Source organism: Parasteatoda tepidariorum, chromosome 9, assembly GCF_043381705.1.
Source record: "Parasteatoda tepidariorum isolate YZ-2023 chromosome 9, CAS_Ptep_4.0, whole genome shotgun sequence".
NCBI classification, from domain to species: Eukaryota; Metazoa; Arthropoda; class Arachnida; order Araneae; family Theridiidae; genus Parasteatoda; species Parasteatoda tepidariorum.
The window spans coordinates 14,211,154-14,237,036 of NC_092212.1; the positions used below are offsets into that span (position 1 = coordinate 14,211,154).

The following is a 25,883-nucleotide window of genomic DNA, read 5'->3' on the forward strand; positions in this document are numbered from 1 at the left end:
CAGAGACTATATATATATATATATATATATATATATATAATCTCCAAAGTAAAGTCTAGTTTTTAAATACATGATACGTAAGTAAAAAGTTTCATTTTTTAAATCACATTTTACTCATCTTACTAGTGATTTTTCTAGTTAATTTTAATTAAACACATATTATAGATGATTACCTCTTCTAATATTATTTTTAAAAACTATTATCTCTAATTATATAAAAAGCGTAGCTAAATTAAAACAATAAATTTAAAAAAATTACTGTTAAGTATTCAAGCTTTTGATCAAATTAAGCTTTAACTTTTATATACAGTTTTACATACAGAGTGCAATATCAAAAAAAACTGCACACCGAATAACTCTTGTTCTAAGGGCTGTAGAAAGTGGCGCAAATAGCAATAATCCCGCAAACCCCACGGTGCGGGGGGGGGGGCGCACAACCCAGAAAGGATACACTGTGATAGGTATGTAATACATTTTTTTATTTCCTTTTTAACCAAAATTCTAAAAATATACATTAACGGCGGCAGCCAGTACGGAACACCTTGTATATATAATAAAATGTTCTTTACCTGTTCCTATTCCATCAAACAGGGAGAGGACTCTTATTGGTCTTATTGGCGTATTTTTAAGAGGGTAACAAGTTTTGCCTGAAGCACTCGATTCGAACATAAAATGTAATTCTTCTTCCCAATTTTCTCTTTTCTCGAATGTTCCTGGAATTTTAGAACAAAAGAAGCACAGCCAAGGAGACGTTTCCAATATCTAAAAGAGAAACAAAAGCAATTTAATTTAAAAACCAGAATTACAGACCTATAACAGTTAAAGAGAATTTCAGGTTTATTATATTATATAAGTATAGAGAAAAGAAAAAATAAATAAACGCATGCCCAAAAAAAAGACTAAACTTGTGTTTTTATCTTGGAAACGCTAAAGAAATAATGGCATTAAAAATAAAAATTAATTTACCTTATAAAACGGAAGTGTTATACCCCCCCCCCCAAAGAAAAGAAATGCATAGATTATGTCAAGAAATGGCTGTATAATCCAGACTTTATTATTTTGTTACTACCATTGGCAATTAAATATATTTCATTAATAAATGTGTGCATTACTTTAATCCGGGTACTTCAATATTCGGAATAAATTTATGCATAGATGGGATGTAATTTTCATACATTGTTCTAGAACGTTTCTTTAAAAAAAATTCTAAATGCTAAGTTAGGTACTTACTTTTTTTCTTCTTTTATCCCCCAAAAAAACATCGATACAGGATAGACAATAAGAACTGAAATAAGAAGAAAAAAGGATTGAATTGTATAAAATACGATTATTTGTATAAAAACAATTATTTCTTAACCTAATAAACTGGATGGTTTCTAAAGTGACACAATGAGCAAAAACTGCGCAGTGGGGGAAACACTTCTTTTTTATGACAAACCGTAGAAGGTTCTTTTAGGAGGTGGTGATTGTCTGGTAGATGATCTGTAAACAAGCCATCACAATTTTGTTCCTCTGCCGATGGAATGGCTCCCGCTTTGTTAGCCTGACGATCTGCGTGGGAAGTCGATTATGGTAGAAAAGTTTAACAACAACCAATACTAGCCACCCTTGGTCAATTCACAGGCAACAGATCAAAGAAGTTATCCAATCTCTCGCAAACTGCAGATAGACATGCTTGAGTTAGATGATCAACTGGAAAACATCTTAAGACACGTTTCAGTAGATCAATTCACTGAGAGACGAAATCCAACGTATATATAGATTTTAAGGTTTCAAAGACTGTGACGTCATAAAATAGCATCGTATATTGAATAAAATGCAATTTTTTTATACTGTTGTGACAGCAGTTATTCATGACTGTTATATGAAATTCTAGGCAGTGTTTTCTATATAAATGAAGGAAAATGGCGAAAAATGTCAGTTTGTAAGAAATGTCTTGTTTCATAAAAACGAGAAGTGTTTCTGATTTAATATTTTAATCTTTCTGCCTTGTTTTATAAAAATATGAAAATTTTTTAATTTATTCATTTATTCTGCTAATTTACATCCATTAGAAAAAATCTCGCTACAATTGTGATTAAAAAAATTAATAATTTTTCTAATATTTATACTTTTTTTCCATTCTAAATTTTAATGTCGAAGAAGAAAAAAAAACGGTCATTTATAACTGTTAGAAATTTAAAACGGTCAAAAAAATAATTATTTTTAAAATTCAGGGACTCACTAAAGACGGAGAAAGCTTCTTCACCTAACAGTTATGAATTGAATATTATTAAAAATCGCTGTAAAANATTTTCTAAATTTTAATGTCGAAAAAGCTTTATTTTAAAAGTTTCTTCACAAAAGAAAAGAAAAACGGTCATTTATAACTGTTAGAAATTTAAAACGGTCAAAAAAATAATTATTTTTAAAATTCAGGGACTCACTAAAGACGGAGAAAGCTTCTTCACCTAACAGTTATGAATTGAATATTATTAAAAATCGCTGTAAAATTTTAAATACTTACAAATATCGTTTGAAAAGAAAACAGAAATAAATTAAAGTAGTTATTTACTATTCACAATTCTCCTTATCGCACAGGACTAAATTTCCTAGATTTCCACAGATTAGACAATAAAACTGAAAAAAAAAATAATAAATACTTTAGTAAGCAAGATCATTGGATTTAGCAATTAAATAAATGAAGACGTCAAATATATGTATGGTGTTTCATGTGTTATAGATTTCTTGCCTAAAATTTATGCAAAAAGGAGGTGAAAAAATTTATATTTAAACGAAGTAAAAAAAATAATAACAGTTAAAATTGCTGAACTTCGAAATTTTTAATCGGAAATGCACTCATCAGTTATCATTTATAATAAAGTTGAAACGATATTTTTGACCATAAAAATAGCAGCACTTGGTGTGAGGAAGGCAGTGAGGAAGGAAAATGCAAGAAAACATTATACAACATCCAAATCACTCCTCTTTTATTATTACTCTCATTGTCATTAGAATACGCACAAATGCATTAAAAAAATTAAATTATTAATATATTTTTATAATTAAAATTAATTAAAAAATTAATTAATTAATTAACAATTAATTAATGTAAAAATTAATTAATTAAATTAAAAACTAAAATTAATTATAAAAAAATTAAAATTAGCTAAAAAGCTTCTTTGTTCATCCCTACCTAGCGCGGCACTTTTACAAACTTCAGATATACGTAGTGGACCTAATTCAAAATTTTTAAGGCGATTTCCTGCCTTCCACTTATGAAAGGCTTTAACTTTTCTTTTTTTTTATTGAAACGGGTAACTGATAGAGAAAGGATGTAACTTTTAATATTTAGGCATATGATGTCTGCTTGTATTAAATTTCCAACAAATGGTAAATTTTTTTTTCTTCCTAGGTACTAGATTTTTTCTATTAACTTGAATAAAAAAAATTCTTTCATCCTGTTTTACAAATTTCATGAGGAACTTGTCAGTCGAGTTCTCTACCTCGTTCAAATTAACTAGAGCAGAGGTTCCCAAATTTTTTTTTTCTCGTTGACCACTTTCGAAGTTTTACCATTTTCGGTAGACCCCCTGCTGCTACATTTCTACTGTATTCCCAAAACTCCTAAAAAATATCATCCTAAATTGGGGGTGTAAAGAAGAAAAAAGTAGCACATTTTCTTGTGTCCTATTTATTAAAATAATACTTTTGGTTATGCAAAATTATAAACATTTATTTATTGCAAGCAATCAACAATTGCCAAAAAATCAACAATGAACTCTGTAATGTAAATCAACAATATAAAATAGTCATACTTCTAATGAGACGAAAGTACTTGATGAATTGACAGCAAATTATCAATATTTGGCTTCAGTTTTGTAAGAAGTAATCTCAAATCTCCCCGTTCTGTGATGTTCAGTCTGCTCCTTTTTTTTTGTTAACAGGTTGGTAACGGCACTAAAACTTCTTTCGACAAGATATGACGAGAGAAACGCTATCAAAAATTTTCTAGCAAATTCCCACAGCCCAGGATATTTTTTGGGGATTTCTGCCTGCAGCCAATATGTTTGATAGTCTTGTTTAAATTTCACCTTCAGTTCCTCGTTTGCGCTGAGCTAAAGTAGCTCCTCCTGTATTACCACATTCGCCTCTTCCGTTTCATAAAATGGGGTTATGATTCATAGTGGTATTTCCATCGACAGAATATCTTTAAATCTATTTTTGAAGTCATCATGCAGGGTATTTAAATGCAAGCGCGTGCACGGGCGGCACTTTGCAAGTGTCCACATGTGGTGTACACTTGTACTATTATCTATTGTTCTATTCAATTCTGTGTTTGAACTGAGTCTCGAATATTTTTGAGTACCTACCTAGTGAATGATGCTACCTGCCTACGTTGATAGGTAAATCTAAGCCAAAATTTTTGTTCTTGATTATGAAAACCAGAAAATTTTTCGTGGACCCCCACTTAGAACTTGTGAACCCCTGTTTCCTTTTCACGTCTACGTGGATCCCCGAGTGGTCTCCTATGGATCCCTGGGGGTCCACCTGGACCACTTAAGGGAACCTATGAACTAGAGCAATCAAATCTCTGCTAGAGCTGAAACGAAAATGCAAGTTTTAATCATCGAGTAGAATTCATAGCGATTATTCCCTTAAAAAGGATTTGTGATGGTTCACATCTCAAATTTCAATTGTTTTTTGATGGCGACAAGCAGCACAACTAATACATGATCTTACGAGGCACCATTTTTTGACAAAGGCAACAAAAAAAAATACTTAATAAATAACTTATAAAAATGAAATTACTAAAACCTTTAAAGCAATACTAATCAAGTGGAATAAAAAGAAGAAAAGAATTTTGACAGATTTAAAACGGGCTTATCACTTTTGTAATCAGTTAAGAATGATAGGCTTTATTTAGGAGCAACAAAAGTAAATCCTTCTTCTTTTAGTCTATTTAAAAAATTATTTTATTTAATTTTATTACTCATGAACCCTTTATAAGGACATTTCTTTCTTCTCATTTTCGGTTGGTAAAAAAGAAATTTATCAGCTTTACCAGAATATATTGGGAAGCCACCATTTCATACAACCATGTTGTGCTTTGTGGCAAAATTTCACACGCTTGAACATTTGTACTTACGGATAACCGAATTCTGTGTTTTCAAATAAACTCGATGAGAACTAATCAAATGAACTCCAAAGAAAATAGCTATATACTGCTACCTTTGGCATTTTCTGAAGTTATTCATTGGGTGAAAAATAGATTCCCTCCCCATTTCAAAAATTGTGAAGATCCTGAAGAGTTTTAAAAAACGTTACTTACGTTTTTGCCGTCATCCCCAATAGCAAATATAGTTTGCATCCAATTTTCTTTACAAGCAATACAAAGCCCGCCTTTGAAGAATGGATGTTTGACTTCTGCATCTTCTTTACGGCATGCGATGCACATTTCTAAGGAGAAAAGTTAATGACCTTCATTGATTGCGGGTTTCATGGTGCAATTTGGGAACACAATTGATTGCGGGTTTCATGGATCAAACTTTATTATTCATTCATTTTGAGCTCTGCATACGCAAAAATATAAATGACTAACTTTTGATTTAGAAATAGAATTTTCACACACAAAATTGCAAGGTTTGAGAGTCTAATCCTGGTTTGATTGCGGCTTTCGTTATGGTCCGAATAAAATTTTATTAATCATTCATTTTGAGCTCTGCATACGCAAAAAAATAAATGACTAACTTTTGATTTAAAAATAGAATTTTCACACACAAAATTGCAAGGTTTGAGAGTCTAATCCTGGTTTTATTGCGGGTTTCATGGTGGTCTGAATCAAATTTTATTAATCATTCATTTTGAGCTCTGCATACGCAAAACAAATAAATGACTAACTTTTGATTTAAAAATAGAATTTTCACACACAAAATTGCAAGGTTTGAGAGTCTAATCCTGGCAAAAATTAAGTTAGGAATTTATTTGAATAAAAATCAGTTTAGGAGACTCAATTTAGGAATCGAGGACGAGTAGGATTCCTTATGTTAAATTCACTTTTGCATGTTTTGACAGTATTTTAATTTTTCTAGAACTAGAGGTCCAATTCTACGCATTATTTGGACTTCCTCATAGGATTCTTCAGTTGTGCATCTGAAACTAGAACAATTTTTTATTTTATTTAACACGTTCACGCCGGGTGTTGCGCCTGAAAGCGGGACGGAAAAGAGAAAATACTGGTAGAAGAACTATTTCAATATTAGATTATATTCGGGAGGAGTTAAATCTATTCTCAACAATAACAATTCACTGTGAGGAAATTTATCACGGCGAAGAAGCAATTCAATATAAAAATTGCATCCGTTAAAAACAATTGGTAGTTATGGATCTTTATCATTCCCGGAAAAAAACTAAAAAACGAAACTTATTTGTTACCAGTTTTTACTTCCGTGCGCCGCCCAATGAGACAATCTAGCGTGACCCACCGATGGGTCACCACGGCGTGAACGTGTTAATTACTAGATGAAAAAAGAGGTTGTCCACGAATTAAACGATGCATGGAGGAGAGGGAAAGGTTGCGATTTGGGGTGAGTAGTAAAAATAAAAAACTGGAAAGTGCAATAATTTATTTTCATGATTTTTTTATGAAAATAGGTTACTCATATAATCATTATTATTGTTATGCGCACAAAACATAAAACACAAGAGTAAAATTTTAAAAATAAAATTTAATATATGATCTGTAACGTAGGGCTTTGTTTCTGAACTGCAATTATATGCTTATACGGAAAGGGAAGGGGTAATTCTTAAAGAATGGTTTTGTTGTAATCTGTCTAATCACTAGTGAGGAAAGCATAGTGAGAAAATTTTAAGACAGTTAAATTGAATCATTAAATTTGCCGTGTTTTTAACAAATACGTTTCAATTTCTCTGTGTCTTCTCATGAAATAAAAAAGGTTTTGGTGTTTAGAGTCTCACTTTCCTCAATTATGATTTGTCTTAGGAGCTACTAAGACTCAGGGGGAAAATGCGGTGGTTGGAGTGGCTTGATAATATGTTTTTCTTCATTTTATAGGTTTCTTTTCATTCTATTGCTTCGTGNTATTAATTTAATTTTCAAACTACATTTCAGCAAGTCAGTTAATAATGAATAAGGTAAAATTTAATGGGTGAATTTATAAAGATACATAACTTACTCTCGATATCTATCAGCCCATTTTCAATTTTTTCAAAGATAGGCACACCAGAATTACCTAAAGAAGGAATTAAGACATTTCTTTTACTGTTATACAATAAGATAAAAAGAAGAACGCTTAAATATTTCCTTGATTTTCTTTAATTGTAATTTATATTTAACTTACAGTATGTTCTACAAAGACCACAATTTTATATCGATGGCGATTTAAGCAAAAATATAAAAAGTGAAAAATAAAACTCCATTGAATCACTAAGGAAAGTGGGGTTAAAAACATCTAAGCCTGGAAATCAAACTTTTTTTTAAGTTTTAAACTCTACCTTCATCAATTTTGATTTGACTGATTGTAATTAAGTTTCTGCTACTTCATCGTTCAAGTATGCGACTGCATATATTTATATATTTTGCTTTCAGTTTCAAAGAAGGAGAAAAAAGAAGAAAAAAAAAAAGATTTTTAAGACTAGGAAATCATTATGGATTCATTACGGAAAGGAACACCTTTTATTTTCATTAAAAAAATGTTGCAAAAAATACTTAATGACTTAAGAGAAGAAGAAAGAAAAAAAAGACTGTGAACCTTTTGAAAAATTCCTTTTTAAAGTAAATTCTTATCACGAATAAGTCAGGAAAAAAGTAGATGAACATATTTAAACTTGGAAGTATCGGTATATACGCCAAAATAAAAGCAAAGATTTGACACATTTCGGGACCAGGAGAAACTTAAACAAAACATCCTAGAAGGACTGCAAAATCCCCTTGGAGAAAACAATTGGAGTGAACAGATACGAAAAAAATCCACCTTAAAACTTGCGAAATATTTTATAGAAAAAGTGATTTAGTTTCTTCCTCCAGCAAAGGTTGAAATTACTTTGATGTCCGATTTTATTTTGATTGATTTAAATGTCTGATTTTACAAAAAATCCTTTCAAAAAATGTATTTTATTCAAATCAATATTTAAGCAATGAAAAAATCGTTTCAAAAAATGAATTTTATTCAAATCAATATTTAAACAAAGAAAAACAAAATATTTTTTTTAAAAAAAATCACCACAGAAGGTGACAAAATTAAAAATAACAATATTTGTTTGATTGCCAAATAAAATAGAGAGGAAGTGTATCACAAACACCTTTTTCAGGATGATTAGGGATTTTTGTTCACGAATTCTTCACTCGCGAATAAAGAAGAAGTGTATAAAGCACGAATAAAGGTAAAGGAATGGTCATATAGTTTCGTTTCAAAAAAAGAGTTCCGAAAAGAGCATCTGAACACCGAATGACAGAAGAAAAGTAACGAGACTAACAAGTGTAAAATTGCCAGTAGGGAAAGAGGAACAAGCTTGCATGAGATAATAAAAGAACTCAGAAAGGGTTTGGTAGGAAACTCAAAGATTAAAAAATATAACAATTAAATTAGTACATTTTCCATACATTATAAAAATATGGAATTTTTCAAAAGATGGAATGGTTCCCAGAGATCAAGGTCGGTCGATGAAGAGCAGTGATGAATGATTTTATCAAGAGAAAACTCAAACTTCGATTCAGATATGTATGTAGTTAAATTTATATTAACTTACCAATTCATTTGGAATCAGCTGTGATTCATTAATTTTAGATTTGATAAAGCTTTAATAATTTGAAACCTCAAATGTGTAGATAAATTTGGAACAACAAGGAATTGTAAAAATATATATGGAGGATCGGGATCAAAATAAAATAGCATTATGCATAATGCTTACCTTTCGATTCGTCTTCTGAAAAACCTTTTCCCAAATCATTTCGCTCCAATTTCTTCAAGACCATATCTGGAACGTCTAAAAAATAAATAAAATAAAAATCACAACTTTGAACTTTTTTTTTATTAAAAAAAAAGAAAGAAAGAACATTTTATACCATTGCTTTCTCGAATTATTCCCTCAAAATCACTTTTTGCCCAGTTAGTAAGTTCTTCGATATTTTGGTAGTCCAAGTTGCTTCTCTGCGCTAACATCTGAATGAAATACGAAATTTGTAAAATAAAACATACTTTCAACGTAACAAAACGTACTCTGAATAAATATTCCTTTTTTTGCGTTGGATTCAAATTAATAACCTTCAAAGTGGAGGTTCGAAACTAAAAATATGGTCTGAGTAGTTTGGTCTAAGCTATTGGTAGTATATAGTCCAAAAAAACAGAATCCGTCGAAAAAAAAGGGTATTCATTCAGAGAAAGTACGTTTTTGTGTGTGATTTCGTAACTTAAAATATCGTCTCTAAAAATCGTTTCTAAAATATCGTCGAAATGCAATCACGAGTTAATATTTCGTAAATAAATTTATCTTCGAAATAAAATATCCGTCTCTACAAAACTTCTACGACAGTGGTTTCGCGGAAAGAGCCGAATGATAAGAATTTTTTTTTTAAACCAGTTATTATTATTTCCATAACATGTAATTAAATTTTAATTCAATTAATAATCCATTATTTGTTTAATGTAATTAAATTTCAATTCAATTAATAATCCATTATTTGTTTAATGTTTTTAACGTTATTTTTATGAAACAATTGAAATGAAGTGCCTGCAATGAAAGAAATTTCAAGAAAATGTTTTTTTTCTTCTCAATAACAGTATAATGATTGAATTATAAAAAGGATTTGCAACCATGAAAAATCCCATAAGTATTTCGCATCAATAAAAATAACCTAATTCAACAATGAAGAATTTAATTTCCCTGATAGAATTTCATCTCCCTTAATTTACATTTAAGAATTCACTTAACTACCACTCACCACCAAAAGTGCAGCTTTAAATGTCAGGTGGTACAATCAACCCCGCTTGAAGGAATACCATTGGTGCTTTATTCAATCTTAAATTATACTTTTTTGAGAAATTTTACTTTTTAATTGTATTTAATGCATAATGTAGTTTTTTGATTAACTAAACTCCACTTTATGATTAATTAACAATTGTAATTAAAACTGTCTGTGTTAGCATTATAAAATATGAATGTTATTTAAAATTCATTGGTGTAAGCTAGAGATGGGCAAACTACAGCCCGCGTGCCAACTGTGGCCCGCCAAAGATTTTATCCGGCCCGCGGATAGAATTTTTATCTGCCGATCAGTGGCAAATATAAACAATATACATCCATTTTCTTGTCGACTATGTATAAAATTATTTCCGCTTTTCCTTTTTTATCAAAGTACAGATGACATTTTTACTTTCTCTATTTTTGTTCTACCAAACATAAATTCATGGAAATAGTTAGCAGAGACAGCTTCAATTGGTAAAATGTTAAAAGCAGAAGTTCTTTATAGAATAGCCGCAGATAGGTTCCAACTAGCGTTTGTCTTTCTCGAGGAGCTGACTTATGGAATCTGATATAGGTAAATTTTACTTCACATTTGGCAGACTGCGCATTTTGCGCTTCAAAGAGCGGACAATGTAACAATCATCTGAAGCAGTTGTTTCTATATATGCCAAAGTTTTACAAATCATTGCCGAAAGCTACTTTCCAAAATTTAATATTTCATGCCCAGAAAATCAGTGCCATGTTTGCTTAATCTTATATACGTGAACAAGAGTTTTCAACTATGAACCTTAGAAAAAATCATTTCAGAAATAGACTATCAGAAAAGAATTTAGCCCTGTTCCTCAAAATAAACACATCTCAATTCGAACCTTAATATAAGGAACTTTCAAAAATGAAATCGCAAATTCCTTCATGTCACTAAATATTTAATTTAAAACTTGCATATCAATTTTTCTTTTTAAATTTTTGAAGTTCTTACTTGGCCCACCAAACATTTTTTTTCTTGATTTTTGGCCCTCAAAAAAAGAATTTCGCCCGTCCCTGGAGTAAGCAATGATTATTCTATTTAAAAGAAAGAAACACTGAACACTGATGTGTTAGGTTTTTGAAACCTTTTCTTATAAACACTAATGGCGCACTGTAGGAAGGGACTGCAAGTCTTGACCACAAAACAGATCACTCTGTACTTTTTTTTACATTCTAATTGTGGTGTGAGTGAAGTAATTCAAAGAAGGGTAAAACCTCTTTTATTTACTTCGTAATAAAGGAGGTAAATAAGAAGGGTAAAACCTTTATTTACTTCGTATATATTTACTTCGTATAAGAATAACTGCCAGCAAGGTTAGATTTATTCTTTCACTATACCCCTAATACCCATGTAGAGCAACAGATGAACAGGAAGTCCCAATTAAAAAAGAATCACCTATTGTATTCTTATTTTATTAACTGAAAAATGGAAATTACATTCTACCTGGTGAAACATTTCTTAAAAATAACTTTTTTCTTCTAATCTTCTAATTTTCTGCAATTAAGCGGGGAGTAGGAACAACAAGTATCCGTTTAAACGAGGAAATTTAACATTAGTTTAATAAGTATATATTGGTTTGCTTCCGGTTAACTTTATTCGTATAAGAGGATTATTCGATTATCCGATATGCAAATAAGTGGAGACGTATGTAATATTATTTGACATCAAAATTACGTAAAAAATTATGCATTTTGGACCACATTTTATATTTAATTCCTGTTAAAGAAATAAAATAAAATAAATACTTACTTCTAGAGCTTCATTCACTGCCTTTAAATGAGTTTCCTTGATAACTCTGCCGATTAAATCGGCGTAGCCAGCAGTAAATTCGATGATATCTTGTACGGATACCTAAAGTAAAAATAAGCTTGTATAAATATTACACTGCCTTTTGGTTGTTAGAATAATCCCTGTCAAGTAATTAACACGTTCATGCCGGGGTGACCCACCGGTGGGTCACGCTAGATTGTCTCATCGGGCGGCGCACCGAAGTAAAAACTGGTAGCAAATAAATTTCATTTCTCAGTTTTTTTCCGGGAATAAAAAAAATCCATAACTACCAATTGCATTTAACGGATGAAATTTTTTGATTGAGTTGCTTCTTCGCCGTGATAAATTTCCTTACAGTGAATTGTTATTGCTAAGAATAGATTATCTCCTCCCGAATATTATCTAATATTGAAATAGTTCTTCTACCAGTATTTTCTCTTTTCCCGGCGTGAATGTGTTAATAATTGCAAACAAATATTTCGGTTAGTCGGAAAGTATTGAAAGTAAGAATCGGATGTTTAGTGAATAAATATTTCATATTTTTGGCAGTAGCATAATAATTACACAAGCATGAATAAATATTTCATACCTTTTACCATATTTTTGGCAGTAGCATAATAATTCCACGAGCATAAGAACTGATCCAGACGATTTCGGATTTGCAGACATTTGATAACTCATTTCTCGTCGCTTCAAAAATGGGTCTTGCATCACAAAGCAATTTCTTTCCAACGTAGAGAATAAACCTTAGATGATCATAAATGGTTCAAAAATGAGTCTAGCATCACAAATCAATTTCTTTCCAACTTAGAGAATAAACCTTAAATGATCATAAATGGTTCAAAAATGGGTCTAGCGGCACAAAGCAATTTCTTTCCAACGTAGAGAATAAGCATTTGACATAAATGATCTCTCACGAGTTGTATTTTGAAATAATTAATGCCTTGATTGCTTGAAATTTCGTTTTGGCACTACGTCTTCTCTTTCCTCGCTTCAATTGTAACAATAATTTTGATAGTATATGATTGTGGGGAGTAAAATTGTGTTTGAAAGGGCAGAAAAACTAAATCAATCGAAAATTTTCACTCATATATGTAGTGATTATGCGGCTTAATTCAGTTCACTCGGCGAGACAATTAACTCGTAAGTTAGAAAATTACTTTCGGAATAACCTAATATAAATGGTCGAATCAATACTAAGGAAACGTTGAATAAAAATAAAATTAATTTTCACATGGAAGCGTGTGTAAAATTGTACCCTCTGTTTTCTTCAGCGAACAAAACCACTTTGATGTTTTGAGTCCCGACTTCCTTATTGGGAATCATTAGATTCCAATATCGTTATATACTTAAATCGCATTCTGCCCTGTCGGGAAATTAAAAAAAAAAATCTTTGATGTCGAACGTAATGTTTGAATAAGATGTTCAAATAAGAAAAGATGTTCAGATAAAAGTAAGAGTTTAAATAAGAGGTTTTATTCCACATTGTTATAATTATTCGATACTTCTACCATCGACCTCCGACAATCTTTGACGTTTTGAGCCTGATTGTTCCAGTTACTTTTTTCCACCGGCAAAACAAATGATGTCACGCCTTCCACATTGGGATTCGTTTCACTTACATATTAATCCGCCAACATGTTTCACATTTTTTAGTATGAATTCTAAAATTAAATATTAAGGGCTCTCATTAACACTGTGAAAATTGAGCCTAGTGATCAGTAAGAAATCAATTTTTAAAATTCATTAGTTGTATAATAAAAGGCTTTTTGCTGAATTGAAGTAAATAAGATCTTTACGTAACCGAATTCTCTGCAGTTATTTGAACATAAAAGCTTCAAAAATAAACTTATTCAAAATAAAGTTAAGAAAATACTCACTTTTGATATTTTGTAGTCAGCAAACCAATATATCCACGTATGGTCCTCCTCGGGTGGTTTCTGATAACAATCCGAAAAGCGTAGGGTGATCGCTGGCCACCATTCTTTATCACCACTTGACTCAGACACCACCCATACTACACATCCAATGGGAATAGTGGTAGCCTAAAACAAACAGGGTTTCATTTAAAAGAGAACATTTGAAAATTTCAAAACTAAATTTCACTCACACTAATTGCCTGTTGAGAAAGTAGAGACTCGTTATTTTTTCTTTTTGTGGAAGACATTTTTCCTGACCTCTGTAAGCAAAATACGTACAATTATCTTCTTATACATACATAATGAAATGAAGAATTTATGTGTCAGAAGACTCTACAAATACGACATTTAATGTGAAGCTAAATGAGTACAATTGTAAACAAAACTGGATTTTTGATTTTTTAATTATATTTTTGATTCAGGCACATTTAAAAAATGAAATTTTTTTCATTGGTTTAGCAGAAGCCTATGTTTTAAAATAAACTATAAACAGTTTAGTTTTGTTGAATAATTTAAAGATAACATCACTGACGTTTGCTAATCAAAATGGTTGTTCATTGCGCTTTCTATAATAATTAATTATTTTTCATCTTTGGTAAATCTTTGGTAATTTGAAGGATCAACGTCACAGCATATAGTGACCTATTAGTATTTTTAAGGTTATCTGAAGTCACGTGTATATTTTTATAGTTAAGCTTTTAAATCGTGTTTCTGTAAAGCTAATTAATTTATAATCAACAGTTATTTAAATTGAAGAGTAATGATACTAAATTATTGTTGTTGTCAATAGCCAATAATAATTAATTTTTGTAATTGAATTAAAATAATAAGCCGTGTACTGAAAGGCAAAATTAATGGCGATATGATACTAATTCGTTTAAAATATCGTAAAAAATTAACAAACTATTATTGACGTCAATGATGCTTAATTACTTGTGGAATAAATACTAATTGAAATGAGGAAAAAAAGCTCTGGTCTTAAGTGCAAAATTAATGGAGAAAGTGCACTTACTCGTTACGGGAGACCATAACAAGTCCCCATACTATTATTTATACTCAAGGGCGCCGGCAGAATAATATGAAAGGGGGTGCAACCCTCTAACAAACACCCCCCCCCCTCAATTTTTTTTAAATACTTTTTTATTACATTTTGTTTTGCTATTACATATGGGGCAATCCATACAAAATTTACACCTATGATTCAAAAATGATATAATTTATTTTTTTTATTGTTCTTCATTGAAAATAAACCGACACGTATTTTTGCGTTTTTGTTTAAATTGCATATTTTTGACTATACGAATTTTTGAAAATTTCGCTTTTTTGAGCACATNATTGAAAAATTTAAATAGTATCTTCCCGTTTTAAAAAATAATCAAAGAAGAATAAAGAAATGAAATAAAATTTTTAAAAAAAAGCGTAATACAACCAGCCCATAAGTCCCCCCCCTTACCCTTCTCCTTACCTCAATGATCTAATCTGAATTATTACAGATAAAAAGAATATTCATTGTAACAGCGAGAAGCATCCATGCTGCCCAGAAAGCGAGAAGGGAAATATCCCTACAGATTTTCCCTATGGAGGTACCATTTTTACCGGGACCTTTTTTTCCGTCTACCGACAAAAAGTAACCTGCCATGAGATGCTTGAGCCAGATGAAACTGTTAATTTTTATCTTGATCGGATGTTGTTTAATCTAATAACATAAAAGCACGAAGAAAGGTAACAAATAATAATAACTAAACAAAAAACATTAAATAATTTTAGTTTTATTTATTGCGTCGGTATTTGTCTTTAAGTTTTGTTTTCGATTTTTTTGTGTTGTTCAGTACATATTCAATTTTTGTGTAGTTTATGTTTATTGTTTTACCCCGGACGAAGAACAGGTATTTAACTAGTAAAGAAATAATACAAAGCAAGTTTTACCAAACATTGTGAATAAAAACTAATAAAAAATAACGTGAAAGGAGAAAAGAATAAATTAAAGATTTATTGCAGAAAAAAAAACTGAAATTTTTTCATTTAATTAATCAGAAAGAAATTTTTTTTTTATATATAAATTAAGTTTAAAAAGTATTACACGTAGTCGTTTCAGCATGCTTCTTGATATTATACTGTTAGTTATTATTTTTAAAGTTAACTATTATTTAATAGTCGTATAAAGTTAATTATTATTGTTATTGATTTTCATAATTGCAAAATTTTACCACTTTATCCTTTTTAAACTTAGTTTTTAAAATGAGTTAAGGGCTATCTAAGATACTATAATTGTATACTTGGTATATAACCTAATAAAAGAGTGCCAGTTACCATAGCAGTGTGAATATAATGGCGGATTATGAGCAAAATTCGTTAAAAATAATCTGTCAGAGAAATGAAAGGAAGCTAGTGAAGATGTTGAAAGATTTATGCATTTCCTGTTCCCCCAATGCACTTCCTCTACCCCAGGGAACTTAACTTTTTCAAGGACGTTTTGAACAGAGAGAAATCTGTGCGCATTTTCTTTTAGATTTCAAATTTAGGGTATTTTAAATGAATGAAAAATTATTCATTAAATTAACAACAACAAAAAAGTACTGTAGTTTTTCGAAGTGATAGATTGCTGCTGCATAATTGGATTAGTAACAGGATTAATAAACTCTCAAAATCGAATATTTTCCAAATAATTTCGAAAATAAGATTTAAAAAAATTTGTGTTTTGTGTAGAATTAGAAACAAGAGGAAAATTCTGTTAAAGAAATTATAAGCTGAGTCAAACGCTGGAGATTTCTTTTGGAAATAAATGCTGTAACATGAGGATAAAGACAACGCTTTTTTTAAAAGTAAAATTTACTAGCGATATATTTTGTTTTCTGATAAAAATGTTAAAACTTAAGCTTGTGATGGTTTAAAAAAATATTTTTAAAGAGTCATATGTTTTTCTTACTGTTGCCACTTTCACTGCTTTTAGTTTTTTTACTCGAATTCTTTCAAGCAATAGCAATAATTATACCTATTATTTTCCAACATTCAACAACTGTTAAAATTCTATCTTATTTGAAATAGGAAAATTGATTTAAAATTTTTATATTAATAATTTTTTAAAACAAATTCCAATAAACGAAAAATTGGCAAAATAGTTTTTAAATGATAACAATATGAATTGTTGAAGTACATTTAAATTCTTCATTATTTAGTTACATTTTATTTACTTTTTTGTAGCATAGATAGTTTTAAATTGCTTACAAGTGTAAAATATTGAAAGGTTTTGCACAGTTGTAAAATTCCTGTTTCAATTGTTTAATTTAAATTAGTTTGCATCCTGTAGCTATAGGTGTAATTTATATCTGAAATTAATAACCTTTTTTTAATATAACAATCTTATAAAAGTCTGTGTGTGGATTATTTTTTATGTTGCATACTTGTTTGCTTATATTTTCTAATGCATGAAATCAATTTTCTTGCTTTTTTCTTTTGGCAAAATAATTTTTGATGATCTATGTCAGAAACTTGTGCTTGATAAGAAATAATGAGCATTTATTTTCTAATCAAACACATGTTTCTGACATAGTTAAAAATAAAACTACAATTAAAATTAAAATAAACTCGAAGGAACCAGAAATTTTTTGAAATTGTATTTTTTAAGTTTATAAGAAAAGAAGCTGCATTGTTCTATTTGTTTAATTTTTTATATTTTTGCCCATTACAGTAAACAGGGCGCAACACCCTGCTGCCCTTTTAATCAAAAGAATCCACCCTGTTGCCCCTGAAGTAAATTAGTGCCCTGAAGTAATAAACTCCATATCCTTTTTGTCCTTTCTTTCCTCAACCCTTCTTTATTTTCAACTCTTCTTATTTAGTTTGTCATTGCTGTCAATACATAGATTTATATGGGAAAGGAAAAATAGTGCACTTGTCTTTGAAAGTTTGCAGTTACTTCACTATCGTTAAATCATTATTATTATTAATCATTTAAATTTTTAAATCATAACTACAGACACTTGAAAACATCCATTTATTATTTTATTAATATATGCATGCATTTTAAATAAATTATTAAGCTAATTAGCTTTATAATTCGATATATATATGTTAATTTATTAATAAAATTTGTAATTAATATGATTGCTTTGGTACTTTTAGTAAAGTAAAAAAAAAACTGACAATGTTTTTTAATAAAACATGTAAAGCCCATAGAAAGAAATTATTGCCTTTTTAGAATAATAATGCCTTTTTTTTTTAACTTTTGCCTTTTTTTCTGCCTAGAATGAGCTCTGGCATCAGCATAAACTGATTTATTCAATATTTTGATAATGAATTATAAACTAGTCCTCGTGCTTAACTTTAGATGAGTTGGAGTAATGTAGCAGAGTTTGCAAAAACCTGTATTATATGTACAGTCCGCAAAAAAAAAAAGATATCACCCTGAATAACTTTCGTTCTAANAATTATTAAATCATAACTACAGACACTTGAAAACATACATTTATTATTTTATTAATATATGCATGCATTTTAAATAAATTATTAAGCTAATTAGCTTTATAATTCGATATATATATGTTAATTTATTAATAAAAATTAGTAATTAATATGATTGCTTTGGTACTTTTAGTAAAGTAAAGAAAAATTGACAATGTTTTTAATAGAACATGTAAAGCCCATAGAAAGAAATTATTGCCTTTTTAGAATAATAATGCCCTTTTTTTTAAACTTTTGCCTTTTTTCTGCCTAGAATGAGCTCTGGCATCAGCATAAACTGATTTATTCAATATTTTGTTAATGAATTATAAACTAGTCCTCATGCTTAACTTTTGATGAGTTGGAGTAATGTAGCAGAGTTTGCAAAAACCTGTATTATATGTACTTATAATCAGGGTTTGTTGATTTAAATCATGATTTTTAAAAAAAATCTAAATCAACTGATTTTTTTAGTATATATATATATATTGATTTAAAAAGTTAAAAACTGCATTTTTAATCATCGATACTTTTAGTATTTCTTTTCTTGGTTTTAAAATTTATTATTGCTGCATAAAAAATTTATTATTGCAGCATAAAGATCTCATAATTTAGTAATATGTTTTTTTAATCATATAATTTATTTTTTCGTGTATTTAGCTAATTTTAATTTGTTCATCCTAATTTTTTTGCGAAATTCAGATTCAAAAGGCATAAAAGAAAGATTGGCAATCAATTAATCAAAGAAAATTAATTGAAAATAATAAAATGTGAAAAAACTCATTTGGTGTGTAAAAGATGGATTTAATTGGACTGAGCCCACCTTTAGGAACCCTTTAATGATACAGATCACAAGAAAATGAGTACTCAATTTATTTTGTTAAATGTGATTACCCGAATTTCATTAAAACTGCAATATCTTAATGCGTATTTCTTTCGTAGAAAACCACTGCGTACGTTTTCCCTGTCAATAATTGACCAAACTGCATAACAGTTGACTAGCTAAATAGCTAAAAATATTTATGAATTTGTTATTCGTTTAAAAAAATATTTTTGAAGAAAGTAGAGTATTTACATAAAATTTTATATTAACATCAAGTAGTTCCAAAAAAATTTAATATTTGGACTATACAAATTGTGCTAAGATGCAGAAATCTACATAATTTGTCCAAATATTTCCAAACATCCTCATAATTTTATAACTGCCAATTTTTCTGCATTTACGTCCTTTTGTATAAACAAACGTCACAAATTGATACAAATATTAACCTAACATCTTTCTTAAAAGTAGGCTAATTTTAAATTTCTTTAATTTTATTTATTTCAGATCTTTGAATTTCACTTTAAACTGAATTGTAGTAAAAAATTATTATTAATTACTTAAAGAAGCTGTTAATTTGATTGTTCTTTCTTGTTTTTTCTTCTAGTTGTAATACGAGACATATAGGGAATATAAAGGAAGTTTGTCTATATGAAGAAGTTTGTAAATGAAGACTGGCCATTATAATTGTGGATTATGTGTGCTTGTTGTTGGAAAGAAGTTGCGTGAATAATATGCTCTGTTTAAATAAAAGATTTTAAATGAAAATGCTTGCTTTTATTTCGCATGAATGTTCATTTTTTTAAATATTTGATTAATTTTTTAATTGCGTTAAGCTGTTGAAGGCTTACATTCTTTAGTATTTCTTGCTAATTAGCCTGGATTGCAATTATTTTGATACAAGACTATCTGCTATATTAGAGAATAATTGCCTCAACAGTATAATGTTTCAGTGTTTAATTTAAAATGCTTCTGTTGTAAATTGGTCTTGGGCATAAAAAATTATTTTTATGAATAGTATTCAAATCAAAATTCACGCACAATTTGAGTTTTTCGCACTGAAATGTGCATAACGTTTTACACTCTGAAACACAACAACCGGGGTTGCATTTGTAAACCGTCATGGAGATTACGGTTCAAACAGTTAGATGTGATAATAATTAATCAGGAATTCATCACATCAAGATACTTTGCATATGTTGGAACATCATAAATCTGATTAAAATCATGTATAAGGTGATTGTTCCAACAAATTATTGTTGGATCAGCAGGAATATACCATCAAAACGATAAAAAAAAAAACAGACAAAATTCCTACTTTGGGGTGATGATGGTTCCAACATTTGATCGGTAAGAGAATATGATGGAAATTTCTGATCACTTGGGTATTAATTAAATATGGGTGAATATTTAAGTATCAAATTGAGTTTTAAAAAATAGACAATTGTCTAAATGACATTATTTAGCCAACTCTCTGAGTTAATGTATGTAATGCTCATATGTGGTTCATGATATACGTGATTTAGACATATTTATTAATCTAGTTAGATAATTTTTGTTTAATTTCATTTAATAGGTAGTGTTAATTTTTAATATGATCACAGGCGAATGAAATGCAGAATTTAACGGTAAAAGATCAAAACAAAGCGTACTAAAGCAAGATGATCATTGCTGTAGTGCAAAAAAGAAGGAAAGATCTGGGGTTGTGGGATTCGTATTCGTGTTAACATGCAACTGATGAGGATAATATGACGAAATGACAGAACATTCCCTAAGAGGCAAAGATTATTGTTTGTTTTTAAATTAATCCTATTCTGCATTAATAAAAAGGCTACAATTTTTTTTAAAGCTAATTTCATTTTTTAGAAAATTGATGACAAATTAAAGTTTTTAAAGAAGGAATACAGATTTTTCCATTATCTACGCGTCTACCTGAAGTATGCTATGTCGTGCTTTTATCTCGTCTTCATAGAAAAATATTCTCAAAGATACTTGTTACGCCTTACTTGAAATAATTATAGTTTTGGTTGCATCTCGGAAAATATTTTTTCATTAATGAAGTTTGTCATTTGTAGTTAAACCAGTTATCGAATATCGAGCGATAATAATTACACATTTTGCTTCAAAATGCTTTTCATCAAATGTGCTTCTTAAAACATGACTTCAAAACCAAAATTCCCAATATTTTTTGAAGAAAATTGAAAAATATAATTTTAGATTTAGTTAAAAAAAAAACGTCGCTTATGGCAGATTCTTTAATAATAAAATATTTTTTTATTTGTTTCATCAGATAAACTGAAGGAACAACATAAAAAGCATTTTAGCGCAAGATCCACGTCTAAAACAGTGTATCGTGTTTATTTTGTTTACAGTCAAGCTTTTGTAACATTTTTATGAGATTAAATCTTTTAAAATCAACGGTTATTGAAATAAATAGCAAAAGTTATTTTTTCGAGAGTAAAATTAATGGGGAAATTTGTCCGTGGTAAATTTTGACTGAAATGAGTTTGCATGCCTTATCAAAGGCAGCTATGTTTTGTTGATCTTTATTTTGTTACATTGAACTTCTTCAAAATGTGTTTTGCTTAATCTAACATTAAGTCCTCGGAAAGAGCAACAAATGATAATAAATAAATAAATTTAATTATTTTAACTTTATTAACAGCTTTGGTAGATGCCTGTACATGCTGTTTAATATCGATTTACTGATTATTTACTTTTCTATTTTCTACCTCATGAGCTGAACTGGTATTCCGACAGAAAATAAATAAAAACTAGTGGGCTGCGCCCCCTGCTCGCTAACGCTCGACAACCCCCGAAAATTGCTACGCAATCTTATATGGTTTGCTTCGCAAACCAAGATCGCTTCGCTCGCTACTATCTTAGGTACATTCAAATGCACAAAATTTTAAGAATTCAAAACAATCATTCAAATCCATTTAACAACTTTTTTTTAAAAAGAAAAATTACATCTCTTTAGTAAATACTAAGTCATTAAAATAAATTTGAATTCAAATAAAGACTCATTGACTGAGACTCATTTTTCAATAAATAACTAATAACAATAATAAAACAAATAAATTCGTCATATAAATCAAACATCGTCAAAATAAATTCGTAACATATAAATTAGTGAAAAAAAGCGCTTTCGACAAAATACTAAAATAGAGATCTATCGACAAAGACTACTCACTTCTGCCTAGCTTAATAGTATGAGATTGCCGCAGCTGAATTGTTATTTTAGTTTCCGTTTTTAAAAGCGCTATATGTTGATCTACCTCAGCTAGATTTGGCATGTGACATTTTTAGCGGCAATCATTGGTCGATTTTCTAGCGTTGCCATTCGGGGAGTTGTAATGAGGCTTTTTTTTGCCGCCGTGTAAGAGAAATATATATATATAGATTTTAAACTAGAGTGTTTTCCTGAATAATGCTGATGTAACTGTAATGTTGAGATTGAGTTTTGATTCAAAATGGGAATCATTGGAATGTAAGCTGTAAATACAATTATTACATCAATATAAATTAAAAATTCGAGCTGTGGTGAGTCGTTATGAGTCGTGCGGTGATTTATTGGTTGAACACCTAATTTATTTTTTTAATACAGTGCATTTTCTGTGTGTATTTTATTTTTTACTAATTTTCTTTCAATTATACAATACATTAAGTTGCACTATGTACAAAAAAAGAGAGATAGAGAGAAAAAAAAAAAGTAAAAGTTACGGAAACAAAACAGAAATATTTTCTCAAAATAATGGACCCTGGCTTTCCAATTAGTGGGGGGTCCGGAAGCCTCTGAATTATATATTAAATATATACTTACGTACATGTATTTTAGGTAAATACATTAAGTTTATACATAGACACATTTTTACGTATGTCATTGTAAATACGCATAAAATTTATCATTATTTAATCTGTTTCGTATTATACACGCAATATACAATCGTATTTAGTTGTAATCGTACATTTTGATTACTTTTGATCTTGTAGCAAGTAATGGTTATTGCGTGTATCATGATAACTTTCATTCAGATTACTTATAATCACTGTTACAGTAATCAAAACTATGCGTAGTTGTAATCTTACAAGTAATAGGTTATTGTAATTCGTCAGTGTGATCACGATTACAGTTTTAATCAAAAGTATTTTAAGTTGTAATCGTGATTACGAGTGATTAATTACTGTAATTAATTTAATTTTTAAGCTCTGTTTAATATTAGTCCCCTTAATCATTCATTATTGCCAGTTAAAATTCAAATATTATATAAAGTTATTAAAGCACTTCTTTTTATTTTGCGTAATGTATTAAATTTTTAAAGTTGTTCAACAATTATGCTTAAAATTAGTAGTAGTCTAATATTTAAAAGATTTAGTATTTAACTTGTAGATGACAATTTATGCATATTAAAACATAAAACTTCACACAACTTTTTCTTAGCTGCTTTGCGGTTTTTTAAAATCACTGCTTAACGTTGCAAAAGCACAGCTATTATCATAAACACGCATTTTGAGCCATTTTCGTAAACGCACATTTCGAACTAGGTGGTTTTATCCATTAAATGCGCATTCTAATGTCCTTTTTAGAAAAGCTCACCGACAAACCCGTTATCCAAACCATTTATTTTCCGATCATATGAAGAAATCGTCAAAAAACAAGAAAGACTTTTAGAGACTCCTTAATTTTCAAAAAACTTATGATTCCTGATTCCGAACTGCAAAACCCCAAAGGAGATATCTCAAACATTTTATTAAAGCTTAGAAGAGAAATTTTTAATTCAATTTATCATTTATCACAACTAGGTATCATATCTATTACAAAATTAATCAATTCGTTTATCAAATATGTAGACCAAGATTGTAGACAATGGGCTCGAACCTGTATGCAATGCCAAAGACCAAAAATACTAAATCACATCACAACCAAACCAGGAAAATTCCCTCAAAAAGATTTTATTTTATTTTATAACCATCGTTGAACAGCATATTTAAGTTTACGACTACTAATGTTCAACTCCGTAGCTTTGTAATTTTGAACCCAATCCAGAAGACAAGTGAACTCCTGGTCCAAGTATTGGGGAAATTTTGTCTTCCTTTCTGGTGGAATTAACCCGCATTTGAGCATAATTGAATTTCATGCATAATGACACTTTTTTACAAAAAAGACAATTGTAATCGCATTATTGTGATCACTGGTTCCCATTGACCATTATTTTTCCTTCCCCGGATAGACTTTTTAAAACACCACAATACATGAGTTGCAAAAGCTCTTCGTCCAATGAACTCGAATGGTCAATATATTTTTCCTAAGAGGTCTCTACCCTTGCCATCTTGGATTTTTGGTTAAATTTTTAATCTAAACTTTTATTTTTATATATCTTATTTATTTTGTTTATTCTTAACAAACTTTTGATGATTATGTATTATTTGTCAGCACAATATATTTCATAAGAGGTAGAATATTAAAGGCTCGCATCATAAGATTGATAATTTTTAGAACTGCTATAAAATTTTTCTCTAAACTTCATTGCAATAAATAATACGATTTGTTGTTTTCAATAAGTAAATTTAAAACTACAAGTTTGTCAATTTTTAGTTTTCTTAACGCTTAATTTTAATACAGTTTAAGCCAAGCGGTTTGGCTGAAGCTAAAAAAATTCACTTAACATTAATTGCATGCAATCAAATTTGCTTATCGAAAATCTAAAAACAGACAAATGCATATTCCCTATCAAAAGCATTGTGATTGAAGAAATATATTTGGTATAATAGTCATGAAAAATAAATAGAGAATCTTAAATACCTTTATATCTCAGATTGTAGTTGTGTAACAGCCTTGTGTCTAGCAGGATCAGTTTGGTTGTGAAAATAAAACAAAACGGATTGAAAGCATGCTTTCCCTCTCTTTCTCCACCCCTTCAATAGTTGAGTTCGGTTGGGGGGAAAAAAGGGCGGAGATCACATAATTCTTCAGTCTTTGGCGGCGGAGGCGGTGTTCCTCCTCAGCAATAAAAAATTCTCTAAAAGCCCCCTTCAATATTTCAGACAAGTAGTCTTCAATCTTCTCAATTCATTAAAGAAAAAAAACAAGAAAATGATAAATCTTTTTTTACATATGTTTAGCACAGTGATTCTCAACCACTGTGACGCGGCACTTTTGTGTGCCGCCAAATATTAGAAATGATGCAATAAAAATAATAACATTTTCTTTTATTGCGAGTAAAGTTTAAATTAAAGAAAAGTGTAAATATATATATATATATATATACATTTTATAATTTTTCCACTCTTTAAGCAAACTAAATATTAACTTTCAAACGGAAATAAAACTTAATCATTAAAGTAAGCTTTGCAATTAATAGTTACAAAAACAAATTGACAAAGCATAACTAACAAAAAAATAAGCTAACAATTAATAATCAGCGAAAGAACTAGTTATCAGGAAATCACAAAAAAATAACAGTTGCTAATTATAGAAAACAAGCTAACAATTAATAACTAGCAAAAAAATAATAATTGTTACTAACAAATAAAAAATTAGTCGAAAGAAATAATTAATTCCTTAATAAACGTGCTTTTCTAGTACATATATTTTTATTTCACATTCAAAATTATTATCACAAACTATTCAACACAATGTATTATAGGTAAGTAAACAACTTTGAAACTAATTTTTTTCATTGTGTGCCGTCAAATTTCGAAATCGTTCAAAATGTGCCGCCCCCAAAAAAACTGGTTTAGCAGATATAAATTTTTTTCCTTTCTTTTTCGTAATGAGCGAAATTTAGAGAATTAGTTTGACTGTGTATTTTAATTTCGTTCCCCTGAAAAAATGGATCATCTGCTCACCCATGTTCTTCAGTAATCATATTTACATTAGGATCGGAAACTCTAAATATATGTTTATATGTTATATGTTTATATGTTATATGTTATATGTTTA

At 29.4% G+C, this 25,883-nt stretch overlaps 1 protein-coding gene across 1 annotated transcript in view; it reads right to left on the reverse strand.

Annotated features, from left to right (window-relative positions):
* LOC107438447 (DNA (cytosine-5)-methyltransferase 3B) overlaps positions 1 to 24,863 on the reverse strand; it is a 40,222-nt gene extending 15,359 nt beyond the window's left edge. Inside the window, exons 1-9 of the mRNA XM_071185278.1 lie at positions 24,744 to 24,863; positions 13,872 to 13,940; positions 13,642 to 13,806; positions 11,741 to 11,842; positions 9,065 to 9,161; positions 8,911 to 8,985; positions 7,176 to 7,232; positions 5,312 to 5,439; positions 2,555 to 2,619 (exon numbers count right to left, since the gene is read on the reverse strand). Of these exons, the coding sequence (XP_071041379.1) occupies positions 2,555 to 2,619; positions 5,312 to 5,439; positions 7,176 to 7,232; positions 8,911 to 8,985; positions 9,065 to 9,161; positions 11,741 to 11,842; positions 13,642 to 13,806; positions 13,872 to 13,928 (746 nt within the window). The 5' untranslated portion in view covers positions 13,929 to 13,940; positions 24,744 to 24,863. The remainder of the gene's footprint in view (positions 1 to 2,554; positions 2,620 to 5,311; positions 5,440 to 7,175; positions 7,233 to 8,910; positions 8,986 to 9,064; positions 9,162 to 11,740; positions 11,843 to 13,641; positions 13,807 to 13,871; positions 13,941 to 24,743) is intronic.
* Positions 24,864 to 25,883: the final 1,020 nt, after the last annotated feature.